The sequence below is a fragment of the Primulina eburnea genome, chromosome 1 (assembly GCF_022965805.1).
Source record: "Primulina eburnea isolate SZY01 chromosome 1, ASM2296580v1, whole genome shotgun sequence".
Lineage (NCBI taxonomy): Eukaryota > Viridiplantae > Streptophyta > Magnoliopsida > Lamiales > Gesneriaceae > Primulina > Primulina eburnea.
Genome location: NC_133101.1, coordinates 45,751,461 through 45,770,953, shown reverse-complemented (window position 1 = coordinate 45,770,953; position 19,493 = coordinate 45,751,461). Strand labels below are relative to the sequence as shown.

General features: G+C 38.6%; 1 protein-coding gene across 1 annotated transcript; it reads right to left on the bottom strand.

Annotated features, from left to right (window-relative positions):
* Positions 1-601: 601 nt before the first annotated feature.
* LOC140807313 (uncharacterized) lies at positions 602-2,320 on the bottom strand. The gene has a single exon (XM_073164117.1). It carries the CDS (start codon positions 2,318-2,320, stop codon positions 602-604), a length of 1,719 nt encoding a protein of 572 aa, XP_073020218.1.
* Between the last annotated feature and the right edge of the window lie 17,173 nt (positions 2,321-19,493).

Sequence of the window (19,493 nt, the reverse complement as noted above, 5' to 3'; positions counted from 1 at the left end):
GATCACGTGTCCTAGAAATGACACACTTCTCAGCCAGAATTCACACTTGCTAAACTTAGCATAGAGCTTATTCTCTCTTAAGATTTGCAGAGCAAGGTGAAGGTGCTCTTCGTGGCTCGCCTCGTCAGGAGAATAGACGAGAATATCATCGATGAATACCACTATGAACTGATCCAGGAATGGCTTGAACACTCTGTTCATAAGGTCCATGAATGCTGCTGGTGCGTTGGTCAGTCCAAAGGGCATCACTGTGAATTCATAGTGCCCGTATCTGGTTCGAAAGGCTGTCTTGGGAATGTCTTCAGCCCTGACCTTCAATTGGTGATATCCTGTCCTGAGATCCAGTTTAGAAAAGATGGCGGCTCCTTTAAGCTGATCGAACAGATCGTCTATCCGAGGTAGAGGGTACCTGTTCTTGATTGTGATCTTGTTCAATTCCCTGTAGTCGATGCATAATCTCATACTTCCGTCTTTCTTCTTTACGAAGAGTACTGGAGCTCCCCACGGGGACACACTTGGTCGAATCTGCCTTTTATCTAGCAATTCTTGGAGTTGTTCCTTTGACTCCTTGAGTTCGGCCGGTGCCATTCTGTACGGTGCCTTAGAGATTGGTGCCGCACCGGGAACCAGGTTGATTTCGAACTCCACTTCGCGGTCCGGGCACCGTCCCTGAGAGTTCTTCTGGGAAAACATCTGGGAAATCTCTCACTACCGGGATGTCCTCCAGTTTCAGCTCGACTTCTTCTTTTGCCTCACTGACCATTGCTAGGTAGATGTCTTCTCCGGATTTCATGGCTTTCCAAGCTTGAGCTTCGAAAAGTAGCAACTTCCGTTCCTTGGATTTACCATGAAACACAACTTCCTTCTGCTCTGTGGTTAGGAGTTTAACTCTCTTCCCTTTACAATCTACTATTGCACTGTTTCTTGCCAACCAATCCATTCCTAAGATTACGTCGAAATCGACCATGATCAACTGTATCACGTCGGCGCTAAAAGTCTGATCACTAACACTGATTTTACAGTCTCTGAAAATCTCGTCAGTTTCGACGGCTCTATTAGTAGGTGTGGCTATTCGGAGGGGTTCAGTTAGTTTATCAGGCTTATCTCCTAACTTCTTAGCAAACCTCTTAGACATAAAGGAATGTGTAGCACCGCAGTCAAATAATGCATAGGCAGGTACTGATTTAATTAGAATGGTACCTGACACTACTTCAGTTGCGTCGTCAGCCTCTTCCTGAGTCATGGCAAAGATACTAACATTGGGTTTGTCCTCCTTTGGTTTACTAGGGCCTGCTCCCGTATTTGGCCCAGTTCCTCTGTTTGGCCCTGCTGGTCGGTTGGCGGCGGTAGGGCATTCTGCAATTCGGTGTCCCGCTTTCACACATCCAAAGCATACACCTCTGGCCCTTCGGCATTCCCCGGAGTGCTTGAAGCCACATGTTGAGCATGGCTTGAGTCCTTGATAGTTAGTGGCGGGGGATTGCCCGGAGGGAGGTCCACCTGACTGATTGGGCCTCTTGAACACTGGTCTCCCTTGAGAAGCCTGGCTGTTAAGGGGTCGCTTGTTCTTGTTTTCCCCTTCTCTTCGACGAATATCAGCCTCGGCTCGGATAGCCGCACCCATCAAATCTGAAAAGTTGGCAGGTGGGTAGACTGCTAGAGCTGATTGGATCCTACTGTTCAATCCTTTCTTAAAGCGGTGCAATTTCAGAACTTCGTCTGCCATGATTGCTGGAGCATAAGAACCGAGAGCATTGAACTGAGAGGTGTATTCCACCACTGACATGTCTGGAGTCTGAATGAAATTTTCAAATTCACTTAGCTTCTGCAGTCTGACTTCTGCCGGGTAGTATTGTTTCAGAAATGTTTCCCGGATGATACGCCATGTGATTGGCCCAGCAGCGGTCATGGCTGGCGAGACTGCTTCCCACCATTTAGCTGCCTTGTCTTCCAGGAAGGGCACTATCACGTCCACTTTTAGTGCATCCGGGACTTCCAACAGTCTCAACTGAGTTTCCACACTCTTTAGCCAACTCTGGCTAACTTCAGGATCAGCTGCGCCACTGAAAGTTGGACACCTGTTTTTGCATAGTGACTCATAATGAAACTTGATCCCATGCTGTGGTGGAGGTGGGGGCTGTTGATTAGCATTCGGGTTCACTAACCCCTGAAGTGTTGTCGCCACGATCGTGGCTATAGCCATTAGGTCTGCTTGATTGAGATTGAACTGAGGTGGAGGCCCGTTGCCTTCTTCATTAGTGTTGTTGTTGTTGTTAGCATAACGGGGGTTCCGATTCTGTCTCCGTGGTCTACCGGCCATTTCCTACAAGTTAAACGCTTCTAAGAATTTGTGGTACAAATCGACAATATTGAATAGATAAGTTATGCTGGAACAACTGAGTAAATAAACAAACATAACTTGAATATAGATGCACGACTGAGATAAATAATAATCATATTTTATTAATTTTCGAATTTAAAGAAACAACTGAATGAACAAAGCGTACTGAATGGAAATAAGTCATGCTGACTAAAAATAAAATAGCAACAATGGACGGATAAAGTCCTAGTAATAAGGAAAGGTAACTAAGGAACTCTAATCGTCTATCTCTCCATCTCCTATGGCAGGTATAGGCTCATCCATCTCAACAGGTGCTTCTTCTTCCGGCTCCTCCTCTGGCTCTTCCTCTTGCAGTATCTCCACCATGTGGGTGAGTTGGGCATTCTCTGTAGTAAGCTGAGCATTCTCTGCATTGAGCTGGGCCACCTGTGCCTTCCACTCCTGAACGTCTGCCTCTGCCTCGTCAAATAGATCTACGGTACACTGGTGGCGCAGTTCGTACCCATTCTTGTTTTCCTTGATCTTGTTCTTCAGTGCTTCACCATATTGAGTCAGCTGGTAGTTCACCTTGGCAATGCAGCTTATAGCCTCACGCAAATTTTCTAGTCTCTTTTTGCTCCTGGTATTCAGCTGTTTTTCTTCCTCCAATTCTTTGCGATAGCGCTCCACATCCTCTCGCAACTTTCCATTTTGATTTTTGCACTGCTCTATGACGTCCCGTAGGTCCATGTTATCTCCCCTAACTAGTTCACCTTGATAGATAGACTGATTAAGGCGAACTTGAGTCTCTTCTATCTCAGCGGTTAAGGTTTCGACCTCACTCCTCCTCTCACTCAATCGGGCTCTAAGTCGTCGAATCTGACGGGACTGATAGTGAAGGGCAAGCTCCTTCAAACAAAGGGCAGCTTGGACATGAGTACGGGGTCGCATGGGAGTAGATGGAGCCATTTCCTGAAATCAAAAATGGAAATGCTCAGAATCCGAAATAGACAGTATATAACAAGTGAGAATATGCAATATATATGAAATTTTCGAAATTTAAATAAATATATATTTTTTTTTCCAAAAATGGAAAGTTTGGAATTAGACATATGGGTTCGAAGCATATGTCGAGAGGATTCCAGAACAGTTGACGGAATCGAATTCGGAGTTTCCTACGAAAAGTTATAAGGGTTACAAAACTTTCCTAAAACGGCAAAAACGACGTTTCGGGGGCCTAAACGGAGGATTTTCGCGATTCCAGGGTGGTGCTCACGACTTTAGGGTGGTGAGCCTTGATCGTTGGGCCGTTTCGGAGGGGATAGCATCGGCCTTGAGTTAAAATTCCACAGAAAATTTTTAGTGTTTTTTTTTTTTGAAAATCGATTTTTTTTCCCAACCGGACTATGAACCTGGCGGCTCTGATACCACTTAAATGTCACGCCCCAAAACTCGGGATGGACACCGGCGTCGTTGACAATCACACAATTGAAAACAACAAGCCTTTCGTAGTACAGTTTAAACCGAAACCAGTTTATATATCATAATCTCAAAATGTAACAATTGTCTTTACAATCACCGAAATAAATAAGACGACAGAGTTTTAAATGCGGAAACGTAAACACTGAAATAAAATAACTTAAACTAATCCAAGTTCTTGAATGTTCACCATCCCCAGAACTGTTCGGACTCCTCATCCTCGAGTTCTTCTTCGGGCTTATCTGGGAAGGGTTGTAAGGGGGGTGAGTATTTTGGGAATACTCAGTAAATGGGGGAAAATCGAGCACAATAAAGACAACATGCATAAAATTTCGAACATAAAACATGAGTTCCATACGTACTTCGTAAACATGCATAATATTGACCCGGCACTGCGACTCATCTACTTTCTACGGTTTACTGACGTCAGTCCCTAATTTTTACTCCTCTAAGGGGGCGAGGCCGTATAGCGGTTATGTCCCCCACCGCGTAAGGGTACGTTGTGGTTGGGATTCCCACCCGTATACAGTCGACTCCTCACAGTGCATTTAAAATCGTATGACAATACAAGAAAGGAGTAGAAGGAAGATTGTACCCGACTATTTGTTTTTCTTGTAAAATCGAAAATATGCATATACAAATCCGAAATTTTAAAGTTTAAAAATAAGCCCCCTTACAGCGTGTATTGATACTAAAACGTGGATGATTGGCTTAGAGAATAGGTCGCTCCTTGATCCTCACTTCGGCGGCACTTCGGCGCAATTTTACTTGGACGAATTTTGAGTGGATTTTTGGCTAGGGAAGAGCTGCTGGAATTCGAAAACTTCAGCAAGGGATTCTCGAAAATTGGCTTGAGGAATGCTATGGTTTGATGTAGTATTTATAGGGGAGAGGGTTGGGGCTAAGTATGGCATCTAAATCATGCTCAATATTGCCTCAATCTCTCAATATTTGCCTTCAATTCTCCTTGCCAAAATCGAAAATTCAGCTACTAAATTGGTGAGATTATCTTCCAATTCCATGAGATTTAAATCCTTGCTTCCTACCTCAATATTTTCGAAAATATGGTGTCTAGTTGGAGGGATTTGCTTTCAATTATCTATGTAACTATCCATAACAATAGTGAATCCTATGCCTTAGTGAGAATTTCGAAACCTAAGGTTGTATCCCACCAAATCATGCATTATTTCATTCTTAATTTTGAATTTTGCATGCCTTAATATGCCTATTGTTGACTTGAAATATATATCCCACAAATTCTCTTCCAAATTTCGAGAATAATCATGCTTTGGTGTAGATGTTATCTTGATATCAATCATTTCCCAAAAATTATTTCCCCAAGGTGCACGATTTATTATTATACACCAAAAATCAAATCTTAAAATTTCCTTACAAATCATTAAATACAATATGGGGATTTTTTGGTTCTCACAGCGCATATGCGAGCGACACAAATTTCAGAATAAAATAGGTTACGACGTGGGTTTAGAGAAGGGTTCCGAAAATAATTCTTCACAGCTGACATATCACTCGAGAAGAGGAGAAAAAGTGAGAACGCACGGAGCACGGGTTGCGAAGAACAGAGATAGAATACGCTGGATCCGGACACGGAGACGCACTTTCATCTCTCGCCAACACGTTCTTAATTCGGTTTCTTACTTTTACGTTTTTAATGATTACAAACAGGTTTTGTATTTAAATTCGAGTATGAACTAATTTTATTTTCTAGAGATTGATGTAGTCTTGGTTTACCCTATGTTATTGACGTTTTGACTTTTCATCTAATTAATTCATCGTGTTTATTTGTGATTTCTTGTCATTAATGATGTTGAATTACTGGCCATAATTCGATTGATCAAATAATTAAGATCTAACACTCGAGAGAGGGGATTGACATTAGGAATGTGCAAAAGACGTATAACTCCGACGAATCCATAAGAGGACCTTGGTTGCATTTATTACGTGTTGCTTGATTTTGAATAGACATATTAAAATCGGTAATAGGTAATACAATTCTATTTAACACTTGAAAAATGGAATAGAAAAATTGCAAGTTCTTGGTCAGTAAATACGATGCTATTTAATAACATGTTAGTTAATTTTAATTTAGCATAGGAGAAGCCAGACGAAATCATATCTCTAGATTTATTTACTCATTGAATTTTCTACTGCGTGCTAGAATTACATGAATTGTTATTTTATTTGAATTGATTTTAAACCAACTATTTGATTTGTCTAAATAAAGTCGAGCTATATCAATTATGGTACTTAATATACAATTTTAAATATTTACTCTTCGTGGGATCGATATCTGTACTCAAACCAGTACTAAAACTTGACACCGTATACTTGCGGTAGTGAAAACACGCAACCAATTTTTGGCGCCGTTGCCTAGGAGTAAACTGCATATTAATATCGTTACTAAGTAGTCTTGACTTTAATTTAGATTTTATTTTATTTATTTATTTTGTTATGTTATAATCTTTTCTATTTTGCAGTGCATGCTAAGATCGCACATCCCTGATTTGCTTATCTTTGATCCGGAGATCGAAAGAACTGCAAGGAGACTAAGAAAAAAGAGAAAGGAAGAAATCCAAACAATGGCTGAAAACAGAGAGGACGCGAGATATAACCCGCCAGACGCCATACCTATCAGAGACCATTTCAGACCAGTGATCAACAATCATTACTCTGGTATTGCAAGAGGGACCATAAACGCAAACAATTTCGAGTTGAAGCCCGCACTGATAAATATGGTTCAACAGAACCAATTTGCTGGAACTGCCACTTCTGATCCTCATGTTCATTTAAGGACATTCCTAGAGATCACGGATACGATAAAAATTAATAATGTTTCTAATGATATTATTAGATTGCGCTTGTTTCCATTTTCTCTCAGGGACCAGGTGAGAGGATGGCTCCAATCACTTCCTTTGGGAAGTATCACTACATGGCAGGAGCTGGCGACGAAATTTATTTCTAAATATTTTTTCCCAGCTAAGTCCGCGCAATTGAAGATTGAGATCAGTACTTTCAGGCAAACTGATTTTGAGCAGCTTTATGAGGCGTGGAAAGGGTACAAAGAGTTATTGCGGAGGTGCCCTAATCATGGTTTTGAAGACTGGGTCCAGATTGAGCTTTTTTATAACGGGTTGAATGGTCAGACACAGACAACAATGGATGCAGCAGCAGGTGGCACGATATTTGTCAAATCTCCTGCTCAAGCCTACGACTTGCTTGAGCAGATGACTATTAACAGCTACCAATGGCCGTCTGAGAGGTCAGGAGTACAGAGGACTGCTGGAGTGTATGTTGTGGACCCTATCACATCACTCACTGCGCAAGTATCAGCATTGACTACACAGATAGCAACCATGAATAAAGTGAGCACATCAAATACTGAGGGACCATCGCCTGTTGTTGAAGAAGCACATTTTCTTGAAGAAGCTCAGTATATCAACAACAGAAATGTCGGAGGGTTTGGCGGATATCGAGGTAACCCTCCCCCTAATACTTATCATCCTGGGTTGAGAAACCATGAAAATTTTTCTTATGCAGACAATAAGAATGTGTTGAATCCTCTACTGGGGTTCAATACATCAAATGGGGAAGGGAAGCCATCATTTGAGAATTTAGTTGGGACTTTTGTTGCTGCATCTGGCAAGAGAATTGCTAGGATTGAGTCTAGGCTTGACAACCTAGAAACCCACATGGCAAGTATTGGTGCTACTTTGAAAATCCTGGAGTCGCAAGTTGGGCAAATAACGAAGCAACTCACGTCTCAACCGTCAGGCGCAGTTCAAAAGACTGCCGACCCAAATCTAAGAGAGGTGAATGCCAGTTTTATACACCATGAAGAGATTTGTGTGGTAGGCAGAGAAGAGAAGGAGGTTGAACTTATACCTGTTCGGGATGAAAAGCCAACTCCAACCAAAAGGGCCCGAGGTAAGAAATCTGAGAGGTACGATTTAAATCAATGCATTGATATTTCTTTACTTCCCTACCCCCAAAGATTTCTACAATTACAAGATGAATTTCAAAAGAAAAAAGGTCTTGAAGATCTCAAGAACCTTAACACTAATATTGAGTTTGCAGATCAGGTGGAAGGTGAATTTACCAAAGGAACACGAAGGAATGTTCCTCAGAAGTTGCTAGATCCCGGTGAATTTATTGTACCATGTGAAATAGGGGGTCATTTAGTGGAAAAAGCTATCTTTGAATCAGGAGCAAGTATAAATATAATGCCAAGTTCTCTCTACAAGAAACTTGGATTGAGCAAGATGAGATCCACCGAATTAAGCTTGCAGCTAGCAGATAAATAGGTAAAGGTGCCGTTGGGTATTGTGGAAGATGTTGAACTGAAGATTGACAAATTGAAAATTATAGCAGAATTCTTTGTACTCGATATGGAGAAAAGTCAGGACGTTCACGTCATTCTAGGACGACCATTATTGGCTGCTGTTGGAGCTATTATTGATGTGAAACGAGGAAACATGACCATGGAAGTTGAAAGTCAACTGGTGGAGATAAGGACATCCAAGAAATCATACGACCCACCATGAACAGGAGAAATTCAGGCTGATGACGTTAAACCAAGCGCAGTGTGGGAGGCAACCCACATTTATTTATCTTTGCATTCGTTTTGTTTTTATTAATTTATTACAATTTCTCATTTATTAATTTAATTTTTTTATTTATTTCAAGTATTAATTTGAATCGTCTTATTTTTGCAGGTATTTTAAAAAAAAAATCGAGAAGCTTATGAACAGTGTGCTCGCACACATGCGCGACACATTTCCGCGCACATGCGCCATATTGGCAGAGGGCTCGGCGCACATGCGCCACTCAAGGCGCGCACATGCGCGAAACATACAGAGACATTGGCGCATATGCGCCATTCAGAGCGCGCATATGCGTGAAAGACCACCCGACGGGCAGAAACCTTCGCGCATATGCGCGAGATTCAGACGCTGCATATGCGCGCGACTCAGTTTAAAAGAAAAAAAAACACTCGCGAACCCTCATCAGAAAACAGCCAAGCCCCTCTCAGAAAACCCTCCCAGCCGCCTCCCTCGAAACACCGACTGCCGCCGCGCCTCTCACTTTGAAAGCCGACCACCAGGTTGCCTCCCCACCGTGACTTAAGACCGTACTCCTAATTCCGGTCATCTCCTCGTTCAAGTAAGGGTTTCTCCAGATTTTGTCAACAATTTCAGAGTTGTTAGAAATTGGTTCAAGCAACTTGGGGAACACTTGTGATATTGTGAAGTGGATACTTCGATTTGTTCTAAATCAGTTTGTGCTTGGGGCGTATATTGTATTGCTAATCTGATTAAATGGTTTGGTGTTATTATAATTGCTACGTATATTGGGGTGTGATTACCGGATTTTGGCTCTTCAATTGTTGAATTTAGTTGGTGTTGGTTGCGATATTTGAGTATTGAGTGATGGCACCGAAAAAGAAGTCCAAGAAGGGTGCTTCTTCTTCTGCGAGCTTTGATTCGCACCGGTTTTGGAATGAAGAAGCCCAGCAAGTGTATGAGAGCTCGATGACTCGGTCTATCATCCCGGAGAGGGGATTTAATTTATCGATAGCGCGGGGTATGATTGTGAATGAACTGGAGCGGAGACAATGGGTTGAATTTGCTCACCCTCCTTTAGATGCCGTGATTTCTGTTGTGTGAGATTTCTATGCCAATCTACGGATACGGCATGACGAGTCGGAAGTACTGGTGCGAGGTAAATTGGTATCGTTTGATTCTCAAACGATAAATATGATCTATCATATGCCAAGCCTCGAAGAAGACGAGTACAATGAGCTCCTATAAGATGGGGTTAATTATTTAGAAGTCATTCGGACCGTGTGTCAGGCAGGTGCTACATGGAAAATGAGCTCGAGTGGCCCAATTTCCCTAAAGAAATCTGATATGGGCCCCAATGCAAGTGCGTGAACATCGTTCATATTGGCCCGGGTCCTCCCATCCTCACACTACCATGACGTAATCAAAGACAAAGTTGCACTTGTCTTTGCTATTTTGAGGGGCAAATCTGTCGACTTGGGGAACATAATTTACGGATCGATCATAGAGCCTGCACAGGATTATCCACGGTTGCCCTGCCATGCCTTCACATTGTTACCGAGCTATGCAGACAGGCCGGCGTGTCCTGGTCGCCTGATGAACAAGTACTTAAGCCGAAGGCTCCCATTGTTGCTTTCTTTGGAGCCGCATCTTATGTTTCCCATGAGTTCCCGGACAAAGAGAAACTTCCACAGGCACAGCTTCCACCACCACCTGCAGCAGCAAGAGAGCGCAGGGGAGACAGATTGAGGCGACTAGAGAATGAGATGCAGGATCAGAGGCAGTTACTAGTTGAGCAGCGCCAGGTGCTAAATTCACTTCAGTACCGCACCGACCATTTCATGGGATTCATGATGGACTTCACCTCCGTGCTTGCTCAGCGGTTCCCACCTATAGGTCCAGAGGATCCCATGTTTCCTCAGCCACCTGCTTGACCACCACAGTATCCAGGACCACCACCATAGTATCCAGGACCTCCTCCACAGGCCCCACCCCATCACATGGATGAGGATGTCGATGATGATGACGGCGAGCACTGACGCTCGTCGTGTGAGGTATGCTTGTCCTATTTCTTTCTTGTTTATACATTGAGGACAATGCATATTTTAAGTTTGGAGGGGTGATTTGATTATTTGATTTGATTTTATTTGATGCTTTAGTGTTTAATTTTGATGTCCATTTATTTATAAAAAAATATTTAATTTAGTCTTTATGTTTTTCGTAGTCGTTAAATTTTTTTTTTTTAAGAATTATGGAATTAAGGTAATAACCAAACAATGATGAGAGTTGATCCGAAATTCATGTTGTTCCTTGATTAAGAATCCGAATGCATGCTATCTTTACTTAAACGTTTACACATTAACTCACGATTGCTATGATTGTTGTTACATCTGATGCTAAGAGAGTGTTCATGTGATTTGTGATTTGGATTGTATGAATGGACTCCAAAACCTGTGTGTGGTTACTTGTTATTGAGTTGCATGTTTACTAACACAAAAATGATTCTGGCAGTTTTTGAAATATGTTGAGCTTGTTTTTCTTTGAATGATTTGTCATTTGTTAGCCCTTTGAGCCTGAATGAGATGTGTGATTTGTTCTGTTTGAATACCCGTAAACATGATCTATAGTGGAGAGAAATTATGTTTAGGTTAATTAATTTTTAGGGTTAGTTAGCGCTTAAGAGCTTAATTAAATAATAAATAAATGGTTAATGGGCCCTCAATTATTTAATTAAAAGTTTTAAAAGAGTATTAAGCCCAATAAGCTTAAAAGTAGGCCCATTAAAATCAAACATACTCCCGGAAAATATTTCTTGTCGGAAAGGTTTTCAAAATATTAGTTGAACGCTCAAAAAGTCTCTCGATTCGATAAAATTTACGTACCGTTAAAATTAAAATCCTGCGAGTAAAAATGTCCAATAAATCCCAATTCTTGAAAAATACCTTAAAAACACTTTATAATAATTAATAAAAAGTAATCGTGTAATAAAATAGTTTTTCTGATAATTTCATGGTCCCTGTTTCTCGTTCGAGCGCGAAATGCAACTTAAAAATCTATGACACATGAACCTTTAAAATTTTATGAAATAAATTCTACCATGCAATAATTATGCATAAAAATAACTAAACACAATGTAATGAAATAAACATACATTTAATGCTTTAAAACAATTTAATAAAATACCAAATAAATTTAATAACTCGCATCCATGTGGTTCATGTTGACCTTCAAATTTTTGGGACCTTACATACTACATTCTTGAGTTAATTGAATAATTTTGGATATATTAATCTTGCATGACTTTTGGTGTGCATTTTGGTTTATAAATAGCGTGTTCATTTCCTCATTCGATATAACTAAAAGATGATTTAACAAATCAAACATTCTCTTGCATTTCATAATGTGAGCTATTTATTTGGTCTCCGTTAAATTTCGGTGATAAAGTGAAAGTACATTTTTAGTTCGCAGTGTAGTTACTTCGTGCTAAGTTGCTGCAAAGTTTTTCCGTAATATCGGGAAACAGTTGTCCGTCGAGCTCCTCGAAGCACCATTGGATGGGACAAATCTGTTTTAAGGAAACTGTATTTCATACAAGCCTCGGTTTGATATATTGTTTTCTTCTTAATCTTTTATACAAGATATTAATACTTTTAATAGTATGCTCATTTTCGTTGAGTGCTCTATATGTATCTTTACGAGATTGATTTCGTTCTTCGCTTCCATATTTTTTTTTATTATCAACTTTGTTAACAAAGTTGTAACCTTTAGAATAAGATTATTGAAGTTTATAAAATGTTCTGCAATTCAAATGCTTTTTCTTTGTTCATCAATAAAATCAAACTTATCAAATATTTAATCTTTGTGGAATTTGTCTGTTGTTTTCACACGGATTGTCAAAAACAAGTTCTTCGAAAGTTCGTTTGAATTTCAATTGTTTCAAATTATGATTATTTTTTACTAAACTTCTAGTAGTCTAGGAGTGAATATCATAAATAATTACTTGTTTCAAAAGATCGTGACAACACAACAGTTCTTTATTTCATTGAATCGAGAGCGTGATTTTCGTTTTAGATCGCGTTTGCGTTTCATGCTTAAAAATCATATCACATAGTCAATTCATTCAATGTCTCTTGTGATATAAATGATCGAAGATAATTATTTGATCAATTTCAAGCTCGGTCAAATTAATTTCTTAGTATCAACACCAAGGAAAACAGTAAAAACAAAGCTTCACTTAAAAAAAACAAAAATAATTATATCTACTTAACGAGAAATACCAATATTTTATGTTAATATGAAACTTACAAAAAATCAAATCTCTCCGAGAACAAGAACGAGGACCTCCAACCTAGTGGCAGAGAAACGACTATGTTGGATGAATTTTATTTAATTCATTGAGGATCACAATTGAAGGAAACTTGGGTCGCAACCAAGAAGTACAAGGAGCAAAAATGTGTTAAACCCACGGGCCTTGTGGCGATGATTTATCTGAATTGTTGTCAAGTTCGGACTACTCATAAGCATTCGTCTCTTTTGAAGTGAGCTTCTTTACCAAACATTCAACTTTTTCTCTCTCTCTCTCTCTCTCTTTCACCCCAATCCCAGTATCACACCCACATTTTACTCTCTTTTTCTCCCAAATTTTAGGTTATATTTTCATTGATGGATTTATATTTAAGGATTTAGAGTCCATAATAACAAATTCATTTGTTGTTTGGGTAAATACACATGAAAATGAATTTTAGATCTTTATAGTTATTTTTTCAGTCATTGGGTTAGATTCCAAATTCATCCCAATATAGACTATCTGAAAATCTTTTCTTCAAAAATTTAATCTTTTAAACAAGTTTCCAAATTCATCCCAATGTTTAAACAACATGAAGTAATTTCATGAAAATCTGAGCAAATAAATTTAACGTGCATAAAAATTCATGAAAACTTAAGCGGTCCTCGGGTTAGGCCTCCGCACTGTCTGAGCAAACTCACGGGTCCCCACCTCTCGCCTCCTCATACTCGTCCTCACACCTGCATCGATCAAGTCTAGTGAGTCTAAAGACTCAGCATGTATAAATTGAGAATAGCAAGTAATGCATAATAAATCTACATGCACTTTAAAATAGCACAATAGATACATAAATAGTAAACATACTTACATAAACATAGACGTGCCATCATTTCATAAACTTTTTTATAAACGTGCTTGCGTCGTACAAACTTAACATGCATAATAAAATACGCATAATCAACATCATTTTGCGTAGAGATATGTTTCAAAGAAAGTGACCCATAACATAATGCTCCTGATCAGACTAAACCACAGTACTGTGCTGGCAGGGATCATCACAGCCTTTCGACCGAACGTCCACTCCCACATACATAAGATCCCCAGTCATGCTTTACCGGGTGAATTGCTCCCTAGCCATGTTGTACCGCTTCCCAACCCTGATCAAAACCTGGTCATGCTTTACCAGGGTGGAGAGGTCCCTAGACACGTTCTCCGGCTTCAAAACCCGTAACATAATTAGTCACAAGACAACTTGCATGCCTCAAAAACATAAAACATTTTCTTTTACACGTCGGACATACATATATAGCGTTGAGGACTTCTTTGGATCTCACTTGGGCGTCTGCAATACATACTAAAACATTTTTTTTTTGCATAATGCCTGGTGCTCGGGCATTAAAATTTTACCGCTCAGGCGCGCTTGTCCAGAAGTCCTGGTGCTCGGGCGCCGCCCAGTTCCAACGAAGCCTTCAACTCGAAATCCTCAAGAAACAAAAGAATACATTTTATAACAGTTTGAACAGTCACATAAGAAAAATCATAACTCACTCGTCTCTTGTCCGAAAATTACGAATTTACGGTCAAATCGAAGATATAAAAAAATACATATTATATTTTGAAAGTGTCCTTAAAACTGACCGAAAAATTTGCAGGATTCGAAATGACAGCAGATTCGGTTTTTGAGATGTAAAATTTGCTCCAAAATCGTTTAAAATATCATTGTCCATTGTTCAAACTTTGCATAACATAAACAGATTTTTACACACGATACACATTCAAATATTTACTATGACAAGATCTATCCAAAAAATAAAATAATATACATGCTTTGATAATTATGCTCACGAAACGACAAATAACGACGCGAGGGGATGCGAGAATCGATCCAGGATGACTTGTGGCACGTTTCTCGCTACAAAAATAACGTGAGTCTACTGAAGAAAATTGTAGGGGAAGGGTTTCCTGCTGAATACTCTAAGAACCCTAGTTTCTTATCCAAAGAGAGAACGCCAAGTGTGTGTGTGTGTAGAGTATAGAAACATGTAGATGTGTGTGTGTATTGATTAGGGAGATAACTAGGGGTTAATTAGTTTTAATAAAAATAATAATAACCAATTAACATGATAAATCAAATACTAATTAAGCCCTAACATACTGGAACCCCTAATTTTAAATAAAATGCACAAGTGTCAAATTTTCAAGATTTAAAATCTCCAACTAATCGATTTAGTATTTTTGAAGAATTTAAAATCTTAACATCACCTAATAAATAAAATAAGGCTTTAAAATACTAAAAATTTTATAAATCATTTAAAATACCAATTTTCTTGACTTGAAATAAAATATCATGTTATTCATAAATAGCCTAAATCGTCACCGGTCTCTTTTCCCGATCCCGCATCGAATATTCGACTGAAACATAAAACTCAAGGACGTTTTAATGTGCATCAAATAAACATGCAATAATTTAAAATAATTCCAATCATAAATCATGCATCGTTAAAAAAAATCATTTTTAAAAAATTAATTAATGATTTAAAAAATAAATAAATTTATGGGTTCACGTATACTGAATTTGGGCTCTACAATTCCTCCCCCACTTAATTAAATTCCGTCCTCGAAATTAAATCTTACTAAACAACTTTGGGTAGCGACTTCTCATATCTGCTTCGGCCTCCCAAGTGGCCTCCTCCACTGATTGATTCAGCCATTGGACTTTGACCAACTTGTTCACTTTGTTCCGAAATCTCCGCTCCTGTCTGCCTATAATTTGGACAGGTCTTTTGAAACGTCCCTACACGTTTTCTTAAAAAGTGCTAGAATTTTTTTTTTTATATCTTTCTACTAATCGGCCAAAATACGTATATATATTTATAAAATATTTTGCACCATTTTAAAAATATAAAACAACCAACTAACATTTGAAAATCAAACAAAACTGTTTGAATCATAAAATCATCACTCGTTTGCAAATCCTAAATTAACAATAAAACTAAAACTAGCAACCTCTCAAAAAACTCTTAAAAGCATAAATAAAAAGTCGTAAAAATCTTTAACATAAATCATCAACGTAAATGCGGAAAACTAGAAGCGCTGGTCCTCGGGTTATGTGCATCTTCAGTCTAGCGAAGTCAACCATCAAGACCCCCATTTTCATTATTATCATAATTACCTGCACCAATCATACCTAGTGATTCTAAAGACTCAGCACACCATAATCTTGATAATATTTAGTACATATATAGAACTCATGCAACAGTGAAAATACTTGTACATAAAATAACTTTTTCATTAAGATGCATAAATATTTTTATAAACATTTTCATAGACATTTTCATATCATCATAAACATATTCATATACATATTCCATTTTCCTTTCTTTGAATTCAGATCGTTAATTGTGACTTTCGTATTCGTAGGGCGATGGATCCATCTACAATAACCACAGTACATGGCGACGGGGACATCAGCGACACTCACACCCGTCAACTGAGCCTTGGCCTATGCATTATCATCGTATCATCGTATTCGTATTAGTTACAATTACTTCACTTCTTGAACTTTCGTATTCTCATAACTTAATAAAAATTAAACATGCATATAACGTTTTTCTTTTAAACCAAGCATGCAACATGTCTTTTAATGTTATAGTTCATCATAAAATTCCATAAACATTTTAAATAAACATTTTAACGTGTAAAACAACAATCAGAGCACTGCCACGACGTTTACTAGTTTTTAGATGTAAAATACCTTTTTACCCCTAGACGTAAAAATCCTCGAATTTGACTTTTTCTTAACTTCATTGACTCTAGAATAACCCAAATAATTATTTAAACTTAAATTAAATTTATCACAATTTTATTTAGCTTAAATTCTAGGCTTTTCAATTAATCCTTAATTATCCATTTTTAATGCGTTTTAATCCCGATTTTTAATGCGTTTTAATACCGATTATTTCAAACTTTAATATAAATTCCTAAATTAAAAATTATACTTTTTATATTATTTTAGCCCTCGTGAACCATGACTCACTCCCGTGAGCCGTGTTTCAAATTTAAAAAAACCAAAAGAAACCCTAATCGAACCAAGAACTAACCTCACGAGCCATCTTGATTTTTCATCGAGCCATGCTAGAACCATGCTGGACCAACCTCGAACTAGAACCCCTATGGACCCTACTGTACCCTTAGAACCATGAACCGACCCTAAGCTCGCTGCAGCCAAAACCACAGAATATGCCATGGACGAGACTCCTAGTGTGGTAGGACTCTATGTTTGTGAACTTAGGACTCTAGCCACTGGACCAGCCCCTGAACCAGACTCTTGTGCACCCTCTTAGGACCCAAAGCCCTCTGTCCGATCCTTCTTCTCCTTGCGCGGTTGCACATCATGAGCGACTTGCATGAAACTTCTCGGGTTGAAGTCCTAGCTTGCAAGGACTCCTTCCCAGCCCTGGTGCTCGAGTCCTAGAGTGGCTATGACTCCTTCCCTGACTCCTACATGACCCTAGCTAGACCTGGTCCCAGCAAAGACCAAGCCTTGCAACACATAACACTTCCTAATCATGACACCCAAAACATAAAGATAGTACCAGCTTTTGTAAAAACAACACATAACACTTCCTAATCATGACAACCCCTTAGGAACATGTTAAACATAATTTTGTATCAAAACACAAGAGTTTAACACATGTTCATGCATAGATATGAAATATAAGAAGTGTGGCTTTCTTTTCCAACTATGGTGTTATGGATGATAAAGGGAAGAACATGGCGTGCCTTTGCGTTTTTAACGCACGATTATATATTGAAGAACGACGATGAAGTGAACCTTGGCTTGAAAAACTGGCAACTTTCGAAACTTTTCCTTGAAGAATATGTGTGTGTCGTGAATGTTTTGAAAGAGAGATTTTGGAGTGTGTAGAGGAGGTGGGCGTGTGATATTATGGCATTGGGGTAGGGTTTTTTGTTCTTAAATATTAAATAAAATACTAAACAAACACTAATTGCTAGCTTAGGTCCATTAATGCTTAATTAAATTTTTTTAAAATAAAATTTGTGAATTTATTAGCCGGGTTTCCAACATGTTCGTATTTTTGTTGAAAAACTAACAGTGATAAAAATTACGTCCCGGCGTATAAAACACCTAAAAAATCCTTATTTTCAAAAATAAGAAAAAACATCAACTATATTTTAAATAATTAAAAAAATTATTTAATAAAAACATTTTCCATTTTTCATCACTCGGTCTTCGTTCCTCGATCGCAAATCGAATTACCCTCAAAATTACATTTTAATGCATGTAAGTAGAAAAACTACTACAACATCATATAAACATATCACATAATCAATTTAGCAATTAAAATCATTTTGGACCTTAAAATTTATCCCCCCTTAAATAAAATTGTCCTCAAAATCAGAACTTATCAAGTTCCTCTCGGTTTCCCAAGTAGCTTCTTCTTCCGAGTGATTCAGCCGCTTGACCTTGACAATTGGAATGACTTTGTTTCAAAGTCTTCTTTCTTGTCTTCCCAAGATTTAGACAGGTCTTTCTTCGTAAGTCATATTTGAAGTCAATTGTAGAGGTTCATGATTTAGTACATGTGATGGATTCAATATGTACTTTCGCAGCATCGAGATATGAAACACATTGTGTACTCTAAAAAGCATCGGTGACAATGCCACTCTATAGGCTAGTGTTTCAATCTTCTCCAAAATCTCAAACAGACCTATAAATCTTGGAATAAGCTTGCCTTTCTTGTCAAATCGCATAACACCCTTCATAGGTGTTATTTTCACAAATAAGTGGTCTCCTACTGCAAACTCTAGGTCTCTCCGTCTTTTATCGGCATAACTCTTCTGTCAGCTTTGTGCAGTCTTCATTCTCTCTCGAATTTGAATACAAGTTCGGCAGTCTCTTCTATCAAATCCGGACCAACCTCTCTTCTTTCAACAACCTCGTCCCAATGAATAGGAGATCTACATTTCCTTCCATAATGTGCCTCAAAATGAGACATCCCAATTGATGATTAATAATTATTATTGTAGGTAAACTCCACTAGAGGTATTTTGGTTCAACTTCCTTGGAAATCGGTCACACAAGCTCGCAGTAGATCCTCTAAAATTTGAATAACTCTTTCGTACTGACCATCGGTTTGAGGATGTAATGTTGTACTGAATAATAATTTGGTCCTCATCTCTACATGAAAACTCTTCCAAAAAGATAACGTAAATCTCGGATTTCTATCAGAAACAATAGATACAGGAATCGCATGCAGACGAACTATCTATCGAATAAAAAAATCATCATACTGAATCATGGTGAATGTCTTCTTGATAGGTAGAAAATGCACTGATTTCGTAAGACGATCCAATATCACCCGTATAGCATTATAGCCCTTAATAGTCCTTGGCAATCCCACAACGAAATCCATAGTGATATTTTCTCATTTCCACTCGGGAATAGGAAGTGTCTTAAGCTTTCCCGCTGGCCTTTGATGCTCTGCTTTGACTTGTTGACCTGTTGTGGGGACCCGGGCTCTAACTTATTTCTTTACGGGATTAATCGGATCGTTGTTAGAAAACGTGGGTCAAATTTTTGCTTTTAACTTTAAATCGAATGTATATAAACCAAGCATAAGAACTCTATTTATTTAATTACAATAAACGTAAATACATGGTTTGTTCTAATACATTCATACTAAACTAATGTTCCATACCATACAATCTCCAAATCATAAGTAGTACAAGTCTAGTACAATAACCACTAGTAGTCCACTGTGCCCGAAGTCACCACTCTATCTCGATCTCATATCGGTCGTGACCC